General features: G+C 41.0%; 1 protein-coding gene across 1 annotated transcript in view; it reads right to left on the bottom strand.

The window, feature by feature from the left end:
• Positions 1 to 248: 248 nt before the first annotated feature.
• Positions 249 to 16,283, bottom strand: part of slc6a9 (solute carrier family 6 member 9) — a 58,490-nt gene continuing 42,455 nt past the window's right edge. The window contains exons 3-13 of the mRNA XM_035671548.1: positions 15,371 to 15,502; positions 14,372 to 14,648; positions 11,338 to 11,470; positions 10,983 to 11,117; positions 10,782 to 10,885; positions 8,654 to 8,891; positions 7,953 to 8,087; positions 7,762 to 7,861; positions 5,589 to 5,689; positions 4,604 to 4,774; positions 249 to 3,941 (exon numbers count right to left, since the gene is read on the bottom strand). Coding sequence (XP_035527441.1) covers positions 3,681 to 3,941; positions 4,604 to 4,774; positions 5,589 to 5,689; positions 7,762 to 7,861; positions 7,953 to 8,087; positions 8,654 to 8,891; positions 10,782 to 10,885; positions 10,983 to 11,117; positions 11,338 to 11,470; positions 14,372 to 14,648; positions 15,371 to 15,502 — 1,787 coding nt within the window. The 3' untranslated portion in view covers positions 249 to 3,680. The remainder of the gene's footprint in view (positions 3,942 to 4,603; positions 4,775 to 5,588; positions 5,690 to 7,761; positions 7,862 to 7,952; positions 8,088 to 8,653; positions 8,892 to 10,781; positions 10,886 to 10,982; positions 11,118 to 11,337; positions 11,471 to 14,371; positions 14,649 to 15,370; positions 15,503 to 16,283) is intronic.

Consider the following 16,283-nt stretch of genomic DNA (forward strand, 5'->3'; position numbering starts at 1 on the left):
TTAAAAGATAGACTGTGTATTATTAGCAGAATAGGACATGGCTAGTTCTGATAGATTAGAGGTACATTGACATCAATACTGACACTACGCCTGCTCTACATGCAGGCTCAGCAGTACGAGCTAATCCACTACACACAGAGTACACAGTACACCTGACATCGTCTACATTACACTACAAGAAAAAATGACAAATCAAAAACAAATTGAAACAATACCCGCCCTCCCTCGACCCGCAAAAACACACTTAACCCACCCCTAAAATAAAAGCAAAGATAAACACACACATACACACAGTCCGATTATATATTTTTTTACATTACTGTACAAAGGGAGGAAGAGTTGTGGGGCCAGCCGAGATGGTGAGGGCTGGGATATATAGAGAGATAGCATGGTAACATGGCTGCTAAGCTTACTACAGCATGAACGCACAAGACAGGCAATCACAAACAGGAAACGATCTGAGCTACAAGCTGTCCCAATATACACTGACAATAATAAGTTCATATTCACCATTTTCAGCAAATGAAACCTCATTTAGAGAGTGTAACCTTCCTCAGACCGGAATTACTTATATATTTAGAGTATTTAGTAGATGGTAATAATGTATTGTTTCATAGAGCACCTGGTTTTGCAGTAATTTAATTAAAAGTAAACTGTACTACTACTACTACGCTCACTGTGCTTACTTATTTTGACTATATTTCAGCTTCTGTGCTTAGCGTCGACCCCTCCCATTGTTGCTTTCTTGACATTTAACATTTTCAGCCACAGAAAGTCTTGTGTCTGTTGGGCTTTTTTGTATTTAGTTCACAGTTACTCATCTGTAAATGTGCCTTTACTACCCTGAGTGTCAGCATCAACCCACCTTGTGAATTTGGTGGAGCAACTGCACCGTCATGTCAAAGTCAGTATCCTGATACGATTGTGGGGAATAGTGGTGCTGGCCAAAAAGACGGTACAGATTTAGTCTGAAGCTTCAATGTCTCTAAAAACTGTTAAAAAGCCTGATTCGCATAGACATTTTAAAGTTATTAAAAGAGTAGTTCAAAATGTTTGGGATATAGGCTCATTTGCTTTCTTGCCGAGAGTTAAGATTAATACCACTCTTATGTGTGTACATAAAATATAGAGCTGGGGCCACCATAAAGACTGGAAACAGAGGAAATCTACTGTATATCTTGGTCGGGACCAGTTGCCAGGCAACCAGCAGGTGTTTTTGTGCGTTCATTGGTAGGTAGATTTTGGACAAAGCAGGTCTTTACGCTAAGCTAAGCTAGTCAAGTGCTGTACCATACAGACAAGTGTGAGTGGTATCAATCTTTTCAGTTAACTTTCAGCAAGAAAGCAAATAAAAATGTTTTCCCCCAAATTTTAAAACTACTCTTTTAAGTCTCTCTACACATAAATGGTAAACTGTGTATCATTTTGTATCATGTGAATCTGTTCCATGCTCGTACTGGTATCATAGCCCTCTTGTTCCCCTAACGTCTTTGATTTTATTGATGATTTGACAGCTCACACGGAAAGAAAAACTGAAATCTGCAACTTGAAGTAGCGTTACAGCCAGACCTGTCGCAAATCCCAAACATCCTCCCTGTCCATGAAGCTAAAAGCATCTCACTACCACCTGAGCCGGCGTCCAAAAAAAGCATCTTAGGATGAAAAAACAGGAACATGTGATCTTCCCATGAAGATGTCTAGATGACAAAAAAATAAACTCTTTATGTATTTGTTCTGTATTTAGACTGCCATTAACCCTTTGCCATCACACTACTAAGAAGTTACCCTGGATGCTTTCCAGTCAGACACCTAACCCTGCATGCTAAAGAGACCCCTCTCTGTCCTATCACACCCTCCAACAAAACAGCAACAAATCAATTCACAGACGAGGAATAGTAAACATGGTTAATTATGATTCTGTAGTTTTTTTTATTTTTGTACAAAATAAACATATGCTGTCTTTAAAATTATTTACTACGGTAAGTTACTTTACAATAATGAGAGGTAAAAAGGAGAATTCTACTGAGAGAACAATACTATATAGCTACATTTAAAACTACATAATTTCTTTAAATTGATTTTTATTCTGTATTCTTATAGAAACAAGCCGCATGTCTCTACTCTCTGTCTTTCCAGTCACAGCTTGGCTCAGAGCTTTAAAAGAAATGCCTGTAAATACATTAAAGGTTCCACTGACTGTAAGAGACACCACAACAGTCTCTCTGAGTTATACAGTATATATGTTACCAAAAACATGTGCAGGACTCAGGTAACTCAGGTAATGTTTTTGGTAACATGCCTTAACGGGGCAGATTGCTACAGCCCACGGGAGACACAGACTACGACACACCTATGATCCCTCCACTCGCTACCTCCTCTAGCCCGGATCCTCCTTCATAGACCACATCCCAAGATGCATTTCACTCAAAAAGAATGCCTGGAAGACTTGAGAAGAGATGGCACTTCTATATACAGAGCTGCATCCACCTGCTTTGTGTGTATGTGTAGGTGTTTTTTCGACAGCGGGAAAAGTTCGGTGGTTTCAGTCCCTATAGTCGAGACAAGGTTTCCACAGGCAAGGAACAGCAATGAACCACAAAGTTTACCTTCGCTTGGACCCTGAGAAATGGGCACTGGGATCTCTTCTGTCAAAAAAACTGGAAACTAATGCTTTGTGTGTGCGTGTGTGTGTGTGTGTGTGTGAAAATGTGTGTGAATGCGGAGGCAGAGAGTACAGTACGGTTCACTGATATTTCTCTGCTCAGTTTAAGCAGCTTTAGTTGAAAAAAAGTTACAAATAGAGGAAATTTCCACAGAAAATCAGCCCTAAGTGTCAGTCGCCATCTCGGGTGTTTGTTAAATATTTGTGCTCTTGTAGAGTATTTTTAAAGAAGAAGCAGCATAAAAAAACAACAGGCTTAGTCTTAAGCTGAGATCAACTACGGTTGAGGTCACTGTGTGCTGTAAAATGTACAATAGTGTGAGTGTATGAGTGTGAATGAGAGTATCTGCCTCTTTTTCTGGCCGTAGAATTGAGCCTATTTCCATCTTTCAGCATCATCAAACCGCAAATGGCCAGTACAGGCACAGTTCACCCTGCTCCTCTTTGTTACAGCACCACTGTGCATCACAACAAGTCCCCAGCTGTCAAATCACTGCTGCTAGAAAATCACCGATACCAAACAGACCCAGCTAACAGAATAAAGGAGAACAGTGTGTGTCTCTATGTTGCTGCATGCACCAAACAAACTCATGCAGCTTCACAATCTACTGCACCTCTAACTGCATATGAAGATGACATATACAAGTTTTACAAAAAAAGGAAAGGAAAAACAAACTGCATTATTAAATTATGTGTAACAAATTAACAACCCACCCACGCACACACAATAACATACACACAAATCTTTTGGATGATGACCCAATTTTTTCTTCCTTTCATTTTTTTTTTTCATTCCTTTATCTAGAGACAACACACAGATAAGACAGAAGAGGTTAGGATAGATATAATAAGCCCTTACAATATGTAAAGGTCTCCAGTGAATGGGATCTCCCCCACAGAGGACTGTGGGAAAGTGGGGTGAGGATGGAGGAGAAGGGAGGAGAAGGGAGGAAGAGAAGGAAGAGACGGTGGAGCACAGGGGCCCGCGCCCACTTGCACTGACAGGGCAGGGTGCCGTCTATGCGCTGGGGTTGGGGTTGTTGTGTGTGTTGGTGGAGCCGTTGCTTCCCTGGATGGTGAGGCTGATCTCATCCTTCCTCTCCGTCTCCTTCTCCTTCTCCTTCTCCTCCGCCTTCAGCTCTTCCTTCAGCTCCTCCTTCTCCTTAAGGGGCCGAGCCTCCACAGTGTCTTCGGAGGCCATGGGGGCGTAGCGGCCTGTCCGGTGCTCCTGCAGGGCAGGGCCCCACTTTGGATGTGCTCGGCAAGCGAACTTCAACCGCTGACGAAGAAAAAGAAAGGAGGGACACGTCATTCAGAGCAGCCTCAGTATGGAGGGAGACTGACCCCCTCGTACATCCGGACTGCAAAAAATGAATCTCAAGCAAGTAAAAAAAAAACCTTTGTTTCTTCTAATACTAAGCTAGATTTAATCAGTTACACCAATGGTTTGTATAATATCCCAGCAGAGGAACAAGATGTTGGAAATAAAGCAGCTGTTTAGTTTTTCAGTTTGAATGAAAATGCTTCTGGTGCTTTCATATTAGACACTTATCTTTATTCTTTACTTATTAACTTCACTGCCAGATGCCATTGAATCCTACACACTGGTCCTTTAAAATTCAGGAATTTGAAACTCCTGTTTCCTAGCTAAGCCCAGCCATACATGTAAGATCCTTTCCTACTAGCAGCTGATCTGTGTTTAGTGAGACTACATTTTACCAAGCAATGCAAGAAGCAGGGATTTTTCAATTCAGGACATATACATATGATCACAAAAAATATACAGATTTGTTAAATTAATGAATGACATGTCAGTTTGTTGTTGCTGTGGTATAGTGTGGCGTAATAATAGGTTGGCATCCTAAACGTTCCACATTTTCAAAGCGGAGATGCCATGGAGTCTCACTCTATTAGGAGAAACAGCTGTAGAGGGTGCTGTACCTCTCTGAAGGTGGCTCCTGGGGACCTTGAGATCTTGTAGAGGGCATAGACAGGTATGCAGACCACTGAAGACAGAGCCATGGAGAAGCCAATAGCCAGAGACCAGCCGGGATACACATAGTCATTGTAGGTGATGGGCTTGTACTGGATCACTGTGAAGATCAGGATGAACTACAGACAGAAGAGAGGATGGGTAAGTACAGGCTTTTATCATTAAGAGCAGCAAAATCAGTTTCACAATAACACACCATCCTGGTTACAGTTGTTCCAAACAAATGGCTGCTGTTGCTACCTACAGTCAAAGTAAAAAACATTACTTCCTGTCCTTCAGTTTTCAGAATCACACACAACTCGGCACAGGTGAAATCACTGTAGACTGCAGCACAACAGACATTTGTTTTTACTTAAAACTTGCATATAATTATGGTTATAAATCATGACTGTTCCCAACAGCAGTGAGTTTAGTCACAGTTCTAGCAAAGGCCCTGGAGAGCAGGGCATTAATCTGTGTAGTGAAATGAAAGAGAGAACAAAAGTGCCTGAAATCTGTCCAGTAATCCACAACAATGAATTTCTTGGTTGGCCCAGCGGCTTAGTGGACTAATACTGCCGCCTGCTTGGGAATTACCATTGATAGCAGCTGCATGTGTCCATTTCCCAGTCAGAAAGATTTGCTTTTAGAGGTTTACATTGGAAACAAAGCCAACAGTAGCCAAACAGATTAGTGTCAATGGCCACTCAAATGTAGGTCAGGTCCCTAACAATATGTCAGGAAAGTTTAGAAACTAACACTCCACATCCTTCAGGTCGCTACGTCAACGTGCGGTTTGTTTCCTGCTACAAGCTAATTTCCACACACGTTCATGTTCCAGGAGACAGGGAGGTTAATGAGACTGCTATGAATTAAGTTTTGATTGCACTTTGAGTCACTCCGACTGCGGTCCCTCATCAGCAGCTGAGTTTGCATGCGTGTGTGTTCACTTACGGAGATAATGACAGGGGAGATGAATCTCCAGCAGACTTTGAAGAAGAGAGGAGGAGGGAAGCCCAGCATCATCTCAACGTCTCTAAAGTAGTTCCTGTGACCTGTGATAAGAAGAAAAGGTATCCAGTAAGATTACATTTGAACAATAAAATACAACACACGCATAAAAGTTATAAAATTGAGGGCATGGTCTCTCTCTAGCTCCTTTATCTTCAGCTGAACAACACCCTCACTTTATTTGGACTGGTATGAAAAAGCCATCTGTCTGTGATTCCAAGAGTGATTTTGTGACTTTGGTTTATTTTATCTTTTCTTTTCTTTTTCTACTAAAATTGGTGACATAGTCCAGTGGTTTTTCAACTGGCATCCAGGGACAAACTGGAGTCATTGAGTTGGCTGTAGGGGGTCCTCAGCAAAAGGCGGAATAGGATATTTTAACATTTATCACAAAGGGAAAAAGTAGGGTTGGCTGTTTTAATTCATTGTAATTTATGGTGATCCTAATTGTTTTTTTTCATAGATTGACTATGATCTTCAAACCTATAAAAAATACTAAGACAAAATTATCTCAAATTGGAGGTCTGTGGTATATAGTGCATCTATTGTGGAGGTACTTCACAAGAAAAAGTTTAGGAACCCTGATGTTATGGGCAGAACTCCTCTGTTAGTACCATGACCCAAATCCATGGTACTTGATTTATCAGCAGCACTCGCAGGGAGAAAGGTTAGACTATGACTTTAATAAAACTGCCCTTCAGACTGCTTTCAGACCACAATAATAATAAATCAAAGGAATTTCAAAGGTGCTAATGCAAAATTAAATACAATTTGTTGGACAGATTTGTGGAAACTGAAAAAAGGGAGTTGACTTTAAATTACTGTAAGTTGTAAGATAATATCAGCACACTTAACTCCACTGCCTGTTCATTTTCCACCACGGGCTCAGGTTAGTGTGACTGTATCTGGCTGCAGGCTGAGCTAAGAACTTCACCAGTGTAAAATGACTCCATGCTCAATTATGATAAAGGCTGAAGACCATCAGTAGACCAGCCTTTGCTCTGTAGCACCCTGCCACAGTGCTGATCCTGAGACTCGTGCGGGTGTGGGAGATGTCTGGCTGCCTGACAGTGAGAGGGAAGATTCTCACTTCAGTCCTCACAGGGGGTCCTCAGGATTTGCCATTTGAGACATACATTGAGTTTTATTTTAGGTAGTGTTTTAGGGCAACACTCTGGCCTTCTCATTGCTGATATCAGACTGTGGGTTTGTTGCTAACTTGTGCTGATGAAGTCTAGACTAAGACTGGGCTGAGAAAAACTGCCACATAGCTTGTTACAACAAGGTAGAAAATGCCAATTATTATATTACTATTATATCAGTATTGCCTCCTAGCATATACTCAGTAACGCTAATTCATTTTAATATGAATCCTATGTCTGTACCGTGTATGTGTGTACACAAAGACACTGCGGTTTTATCTCAGGCAATTGTTATGTATGTATCTGTTGTACGTTTATGTATGTGTGTTTTTGTCTGTTCTCCCTGTGCTGTGTCGTGTTTCCAGCAGTGTCAAAAAGTGTAGCCTAGGGGACCATAACTATCTTAATGCTCCACTGTAGGTGTATGGATGTGCAGCGGGTGCAAAAAAGGAAAGGGAAAGTAAAAGGAGGAATGGTTTTCATAGTCTCGCAGCACATACTGAAAACATGTCCTGAGGCAGCACTGTGTGCTGGCATAGTGAGCCTGTCATTGGTGGAGAAAGATCAGTATCTCTGCCTCTTGTACAGTGCAATGTGGGTGAGTTTGCTGTAATTGTAACACAGAAGTACGCGACAAGGTATGTTAGAGTTCTGTCCTTGTTTACTGAACTTTCCTCTCTTAAACAACTGTCTACATCCTTTATTTCGCTCTTATTTGATTCAGACAAACTGTCATTTACCACTGATGTCTGCTTCAAGACTTTGAAACAGCTGTACAGAAAGTCATTATGTCCAGTCGTCTACAGAGATAACAGACCACCAAACCAGAAATAAACCCAAAATTGCAAACCTAATAGTCAATATGTCAATAAAGTGTCCCAGCAGAGGTTTTTCTCTTGAGGTTCTTGTCATAAATTCACATGAGAGCAATATACTTCCCACATCAGGGCATTCAGTCGTATTTCCCTCCTTACCATAGACATACATGACGCAGATGCACATTATGCAGGAGATAATGACCAAGGAGAAACTAGCTGCATAGTTGTCCATCAGTAGCAACCAATAGATTCCTGCCTGCACACAGAAAACAGAGAGTGAGCCAAAACTGCATCTCGATGAAAGAAAGCAAGTTGCATTCAAAGACCTCAGAGTGTTTGGGGCTTACCTGTGTCGTTAGTGGCACGCCCAGTAAGAATCCAGCTACGGCCACTGACAGCGTGACTACGGTCTTGTTCCTGATGATCCAGTCTGTACCAATTTCATCGACGATGGCCGTCACGAGGGTCTCCAGCAAACAGAACTGTAAGAACAGGGACGAAAGGTCTATGGATTCAATTAAATGATGAGAGATGAGATTGGACAGTTGTTGCTCAAATTTCTTCTTACATGACGAGAACAGGGGTTCCACAGTCTCGTTACAGATGACTGGAGATGGGTTTTATATGTTAACATTATACAAAACCATTGCTGAGGGATAATGAGCAGAGGCTAAATAACATTGTAGAAAGACTGAAATTTTCAAAGGAAAAGTTCCTGTTCAACATGTATGAATAACAAATGTATATTAATATTCATCATCTCAGCTGAAACACAGTCTATGTCAAACATCTGGGTAACCATGAATGGTTTTGTTGCTGATCTGAATAGGACAAAATATTAAACAGGCCAATATTGGAAAAATATGGCATAACACTTGACACACTTTGGCCTGTGTGAGAGCTGGGAATATTAAAAACAGGCTCCTTGAGCCAGTGATAACTAGTACCCATAAACAGATCTGCAGATCTAAATCAGGTCTATTGATTGAGGTCCCATTTACAGCATCAACATGGAGCTGCACAACACCACTGCACCACACAACCTCACCTGAGTCCCCAGTCCCAGAAGGATGAGCATGAAGAAGAAGAGCAGCGACCAGAGTGGTGAGATGGGGAGCAGAGTGAGGGCTTCTGGGTAGGCCACGAAGGCCAGGCCCGGGCCGTGGTCCGCCACCTCTGACACAGGGACGTTCAGGTTGTGTGCCATGAAGCCCAGGATGGAGAAAATGACAAAGCCGGCATACACGCTGGTCGCACAGTTGGTTATACTGATGATGATGCTGTCTCTGTAGGTAGGAAAAAAATTGTTGGACATTAATTAAACTGCTGGAAAAGAAAATGGGATACATTTACAATTTGAAACCAGTGTACCCAGCAACATTGTCATCATATAGTTATATTGTCATTTTGCACAGAGGGCATAGGACTACAGAAAACATACTTTTCAACTAGAATTATATAAATGAAAGGATGAGCTGTTCTGCTATGTGATTCATTCTTCACTGATTTTACAAAAAGGTTAATAAAAAAAACATTCCTCTCCTATCTCCCCAGTTAGGACCACTCCCTCTATTCCCCTTTCCCCATCATCCAACAAGTGGGTGAGATTTGGTTCTGATCCAGGTTATAATCACTGATATTAACACCAGTACAGACTAATGTCCTGTAATCTATGAGGTGAATGCATTATAAAAAGGTTTTTTTCATAATCAGCAAATGATTTACCAAACATTAAGCGAGCTTATTAGTCAATCCCATGCAGGATTACAGTACAGGGACTACTGTAAGAAGAGTGTTGATGTCCCAACGATGTGACTTAGACATAGTATCAGTATTGATAGTATCAGTACTTTTGGTATTAGTTTAGCAATCTGCAAACTTGACTACATCAAACAGCACCTTGTAAATCCACAAGATCTTCCTTTAATGTTTTTAAGTATAAGAGTTTTATCTCTAGGACAGGGAAAATTGCAAAAATTGGTTTCCAAATACCAATATAGCTACGGTTTGTGCTCTCAGAAACAGAAATTTACTTGTACTTGTTTGAAGAAGCACCAGTTTCATCTTTACTCTCCCTGACTCAGACTTGGACTTTGACTTTGTTCAGACTTAACAAGGGAATTGGGTGGTTGCCCAGTGCCTTGTCTCCTCACATTTCCTGTTAAGAGTTATCACAGAGGATGTCTTTGATGACTTTGATGCCAGTTCCTTTCTCAGCTCCCCACAAGCCACCAATCAGACCCCTGCTCCGTCCTACACTCGCTGCTGCACTTCTGCATGTGCACCAATTGGTGGTGTTACAGGAGTGCAGAGAGCGGCTCCACAGGGACGGCGCTGCAGAACACAAGCTGATTAGGCCGCCGTGCAGCTGTGTGCGTAGATAGCACAACCTCAAACTCCTGGCAGAGGAACAAATTATATCTTCAGCCTTCCTCCTCGCCCCCTCCACTCCCACCCACCCCCCTGACGCCCTCACTCTGTCAGCATGTGTGGACAAGCTCAGGAGAGTAAATGACATCTTTCCCTCTCTTTATCTCCTCTGTCCCCTCTCCTCCATCTTAACCTTCTCCTGGCTTCTCGCTCGATCCCCTGACGTTCAAGCACAGTGCAACCAGCCTCTTAACATGAGTCTAAAAAAACATTATCTCTGTCCCTCCTCCTGTCCTACCTTATCTCACCTTCTCCCTCTTCTCTTTTTAGACCTGTAGCCTTGAAGTTGGCTCCTGACTATTTTACCCTCCTCCTCTCACTTTCTCCATCACTCTCAAGCCCTGACTCATAGAGGAGTTGCCACAACCTGAGGCAACTTGTCTTGTAAAGCTAGCAGCCTGTTAGCTTAAATTAGCAAAAATACTGGAAGCAGGGGGAAACAGCTAGCTTGGGTAAAAAGTAAAAAGTCCACCTACCAGCATCTCTAAAGGTCACTAAGTAACACTTTTTGTTTGTTTAATCCATACAAAAACTGAAGCGTAAAAATGACACGTTTTTTTATGGGGGATTATGAGTCTGACTAGTTCAGCACATTACTCTGCATAAAAAACTTCTAACACTTGTATTTGTAGGTATTGAACAACTAAATACTGACTGTGGCTACACGTTAACCGCACCGATATGGGAGTGGTATCGATATTCTCATCCAACTCTCAGCAACAAAAATAATTCTCTGGAGTACCAACCTGAAACAGTTGTTGTGGAACTTGTTATAGGAAGCCATGGTAATGAGACCCCCCCAGGCACAGCCCAGGGAGTAGAAGATCTGTGACGCTGCGTCTCCCCACACCTACAAACATAAACCCACATACACAGTAAAAATAAGGAACAAATAAAGTTCTAATTCTAGTTTATCTATCTGTCTGCTTGTTTGTGTGAGTGAATACCTTTGCATCAAGGACCTTCTCCCACTGTGGAGTCAGGTAGTACTTGATGCCGTTGATGGCTCCATCCAGGGTGATGCCACGGATGAACAGGATGGTCAGAACGACATAGGGGAACGTGGCTGTGAAGTACACCACCTGCACACACACACACACACACACCCACCCACACAGATAATCAGACGATGTGGTAAAAACGGTTGGAACAAAACAAAAATGACGAGAGTTAAGGATGTCTGTGTACAAGTGTGTGTGAAATATGTCATGAAAAGTAAATAGACATGTTGCTGAAACAGTTTGAATATTATTAGTTATTAGTGTCTACGTGTGAGTATGCATACGTGTGTGAGTGGCTGACCTTTCCAGAGGATTTAACGCCCCTGATGAGACAGAGGAAGACAACAAACCAGGACACAGCCAGGCAGCCTAGGATAGGGAGACGGACCTCTCCAAAGTTCCCAATGCCATCCGAGATGTTCAACACATAGTGTCTGAGAAAGAAAGAGAGAGTAAATTTGGGACTGGTAGCTTTTAAAACAAACACTGAAAAATCTACATCAGTCTAACTACATACTTTTACAATTCAGCAAACAACACTACTGCATGTCGGGCTTCTAAACCGTGAACTTGTCAGCACTGGACTTTTAAACACCCACAGGGCAATGTTGGTCTTTGTACTATTATTACTTTGTAGCTTTGTTACTGGGTTTTTGGTAGCATGTATTGCTCCAGTAGAAATTGACAAAAATAATTTAGATTCCAAAAACATTGTTTACTCTCAGATACCATTTAAGTGTGTCATTTGAAATGGAAATTATACTAAATGACAGCATCTACATGCATGCAGCACTGAGTATAATTATCTTCATTAATATAATTACCTTCTTCTAAAATCTTCATTCTTTAGATTACACAACCTACGCATCTTCTCACCTGCCTCAGAAATGTTTCTCTTCAAATTATTACAGTATTGTCAGTATTAACATAGAAAGAAGGATGAACACATGCCCCAACAATGTAGCTAATTGTCATACATCTAGTGATTGTATAGGGCAGGGGTAGGCAACCTGCTGCACCAGAGCTTCATGCAGCTCTTTAGCTCCAGTGGCTCCCTGTGGCTTTGAAACAAAATTAAACGGAAATATACGGAATGTTATTTTTGTAATTAACAGCCTGAATCCAATATGTTATAAATTTCCCGCCACTTTGTCATAAATCTTTTTTGCCACCACATTGTGGTGGCTATTACAAAACGTGCAGCATTTTGAATAAGCTGATGCTTTTTGGGGATCCCTGTCAAAAGACCACTGCAGTAGTTAACCATGCTAGAAATAAAAGCGTGAATGAGGTCGTAGGAGTCTGATTGAATCTTTTAGTTTAATTTATGTTAATTGTTATTGTTAAAAAAATAAAACGTGTACAGATGAAGATATCAATTTTGGTTGGTTATTACATAATGCAGGTGTTAATACATAATGAAGTGAATATATAATACATTTTCTGATTGTAAAAATGTGTAGCCATTACACACAGAATATAATGTTTCAACATTTCGTCAACTAAAATGTGCATCATGTGTTGTCCTGACCTGGATGCATTTTCTTCTATATTTTGTCTTAAGTCTTCCCTAGCAAGGCCAGCTATGTATATATATATATAGCTATAAAAAAAGGAAAATAGAGAATTTAATAGTGTGTGGGCAGACTTGTTTGCTTTCAACACCAACGCTGCTGGCTTAAAGCTATGATTGATCTACAATAATAAATTAGCATTATATGGGTCAAATATGTTTTGCGGCTACAGACAGTTTTGTTTTTCTTCTTTTGGCCAAAAAAATCTCTTTTGATAGTAAAGGTTGCTGAAGCCTGGTATAGGGGTTTGCTGTAATCAGGATTAGAGCTTATTATATGATTGTATAAATGTATAATGGACTAAAACTGTTATAACATTTATGTCAAGCCTGCAAATAAAAAGAGAATAAGCTGTTGGCCAGCATTAGCCAAATAAACATCCCTCCTAATGCCACTTGTTTAATCCGTACTGGACTTTACCAAAGAAAAACAAGGTCATTGCAAAAAGCTCAACTGTGTGTTACTTACAGAAATATGATATTTGCTTGTGCTTGATGGTAAAGTGATAAAGAAACAGGTCACATAAGAGCAGTGCAATTATATTATACCCTGACCTTGAATCATCCCAAGGCATAAAGGTGGAAGGACAGGTGCAATGAGATTGTATGTCATTAGTCAGTAAGCAAACCAAATACTAGACAGAAATGTGCAAAAACTAAGAAATAATACTGAACAAAACACTCTCCAACCAGTACACACATTTAGATAAATAAATAAATGTTTAATGCAAATCTAAAATTGTTTGTACTGAGCTGAAGATTAATGGTTCAGTCAGAACAATATCAGCTGCTGCTACACTATATGAAAGCCTTCATCTACAGTTGATTAAATTCTTACAGGCGGCTGAAAGTACCAAGATGGATGTGTGTTTGTGAAATGCATAGCCATTACACATGATGATCCACTGTGGGGAGCTTGATTAAGTCCAGTGCGCACAACGCCAGGCTGCTGTAAAAAGGACCACAGAAACGTGTGTGCTTCTCTCACATTAAATTGGTTTGTGATACAGTGGCTCTGTACTCTCCTGATTTAGGTGAGAGATAGTCACTGAGAAAGAGACAGTGAAAATATCAATTTTTTCTCTCTTCCCCCATCCAGATGTTCATCCATCTCATCCAGATCACCCAGATGTTTAATGTGACTGAGAGGATAATTGATCACCACATCCCACTGATTTATATTTCACCTCATCAACCCCTTTTTTCCAGTACAGCTGTATGTATGAACATGTAGATGCACTTGGATAAACCCTCATTCACCGTACAAACATGACAAAGCACTAATTGCTGATTTGTTAAGTGCTCTGTGGTTGCCGCATTAAAGCAGAGTCTTTACAGTTGCCAGAAAGACAGAACAGTGGTAATATGGGAAACCTCCTGCATGTCACTGGTGGTGACGCTGCCCAAAACCACTCAGGCCACTGTGCCCCCAGTCGAATCTAGTCCAAACATTTGAATGCTTTCCGCAAACATGATGAATGTTTGATGCAAGCTTATCTTACATGTGCAAGTCAATTTTGATCTCTGTGTCAAGTACGATAGGCCTACAAAACTGAGTGGAAAGAGGTTTCTTGCATAACTTGGCAAAACTAACAAAACAAAGTGTGCTATCAAACAGATCTACTACTACTAATCTATGATGTGGATGCTCTTTTGACCATTTTCCTGCATCTCAGGCTTGGGGATCAATACTGAAAAAAATTGTAACCTTCATAATAAATAATCCATTTTATCAATGTAATGTCCTTCGATGTGGACTTACTTCCAGTACTCCTCACTGGGACTGGTCCTCTTGGTGCGGTTGACAACCTCGGACACCCCTGCTACCAGGCTTGTAGTAGCGTTAGCCAGGCTGGCATTGAGTTGCTGGCTGTTGCCCACCACCCCGCTGCAGTCCGGTGTGTTCCAGGGGTTGTTGCAGTAGGTCCATGGCAGCAATTTTGTCATGGACAGGAAAAAGTAGTAGAAGGCAATGCAAATGACCACGTTGTAATAGATCCCAATGTAGGTGGACACTACCATCATGCCATAGCCCACACCTGAAGGCAGACGGAGACAGGATGGAGAGAAAGAACAGAAGGAGAACATTAGAACTTGAATGTGAAGCAAATAACAGCCTTGTACATGGTGGGTCACCATCAAGAGGGACACAGCTAATGTCCGGAAAACCGATATCTGGGCCAAGACTTCCTCTGCAATCTGATTAGGAACTTGATAAGATGAGAAAGACTCATGTCAACTAATCTCTATAAAAAGATAGCTGCAAATGAAAGCAGATAAATATAAAAAGCTTATAAAAAGCTAGCCTATGGGTTCTAAGACTGGATTTCAGCCAATGTTTTACGCCTCTTTTGCTCTCCACATGAAGTGTTTACCTGCATGCAACAAAAGCCAGCTCAAACATGATTCGTCAACAGTGCTCGGACTACAAACATTAGCATATGCAGATTCACCTCACATATTATTCACTATACAATAATATCATATACACCAAAGGCAATCTAACATGACAACAAGCTGCCTAATATGGATCTTTTATGATGAACTCATCTCTCACCTTACACAAAAACTCTGTCTTCAAGTGACCACTTGAAGCTGGGTGAAACTATGTGATCTTTCTGTGTGGAGATACTAGTGATAGTGCACTCACCCTAACCCTAACCAAAAAAGAGGCCCTATGACATAATTTCTGAGCAAAAAAGAATTTTGTCCGCAAAAATTGATGAATTGATCAAAGCACACAAACCAAATTAACACTAACCTTTAAACATAGGGCTGATCTTCCACACTCCCAGACACCCCTGGCTGGCGAACTGACCGAAGGACAGCTCGAGGAAGAAGAGGGGGATGCCGCAGAACACCAGCATGATGAAGTACGGTAACATGAAGGCACCTGGAGGGGGGAGACAGTTGGACAGGCACTCAACTCAGTCACTGTATTGGTCTGCATTCTAGGAAGACTAGAAGTTGGTCATGAATAGCGTGAAGATATTCTAATAATATTCTAAAATGTCCAATATGTGTAATTTAGTGTTGTAGTACTGCTGATGTGAGAGCATGTTTGTGTTAGCCCAGACAAAAATATGCAGATGTCCTTTACATTTTGTACTGTTGTCTGACAAAGATAATAAATACTGTACAGATAAACCTGGCCCAGACAGAGGCAAACACACATATTATTTAAACAATGTTAAGTATTTAAAGTGTGTTGGCTGACTTAATGGGCTGGGAGTGATAATGTACTCTGTAAAGATATGATCTCTAACAACAAGATATATGGGTAAAATAACATGAGAAAGACAAATACACCACGTTATCATTAAAAAGATTGGTGAACATGATACAGCACTAAAGAAAATGCCACAATATATACTGTATATAAATCTATGTTGCATGAAAAGTGTTGCATGTTTGTGTAAAAGCATGTTTGTGTAAAAGCAAATACTTCAATAGCAGTGCCAATTACTACATACATTAGACATTTGTCATGTGATTGAAAAGGACATTGCAATCCGTAAAACATAAACCTCATCTGTCACAGTAACCTCCCCTGAGTGAGCAGAGAGGTCACTGAATGTGCAGCTGAGTCTGTTCAGTGGTGCAGCAACTCTCTGGCGGTTCAGACTGGACCAGGAACCAGACAGACATCTATAGAGAATGTGTGTGTGTGTGTG

Source organism: Morone saxatilis, unplaced genomic scaffold, assembly GCF_004916995.1.
Source record: "Morone saxatilis isolate NCDOM2014 unplaced genomic scaffold, NCSU_SB_2.0 Contig23, whole genome shotgun sequence".
Lineage (NCBI taxonomy): Eukaryota > Metazoa > Chordata > Actinopteri > Moronidae > Morone > Morone saxatilis.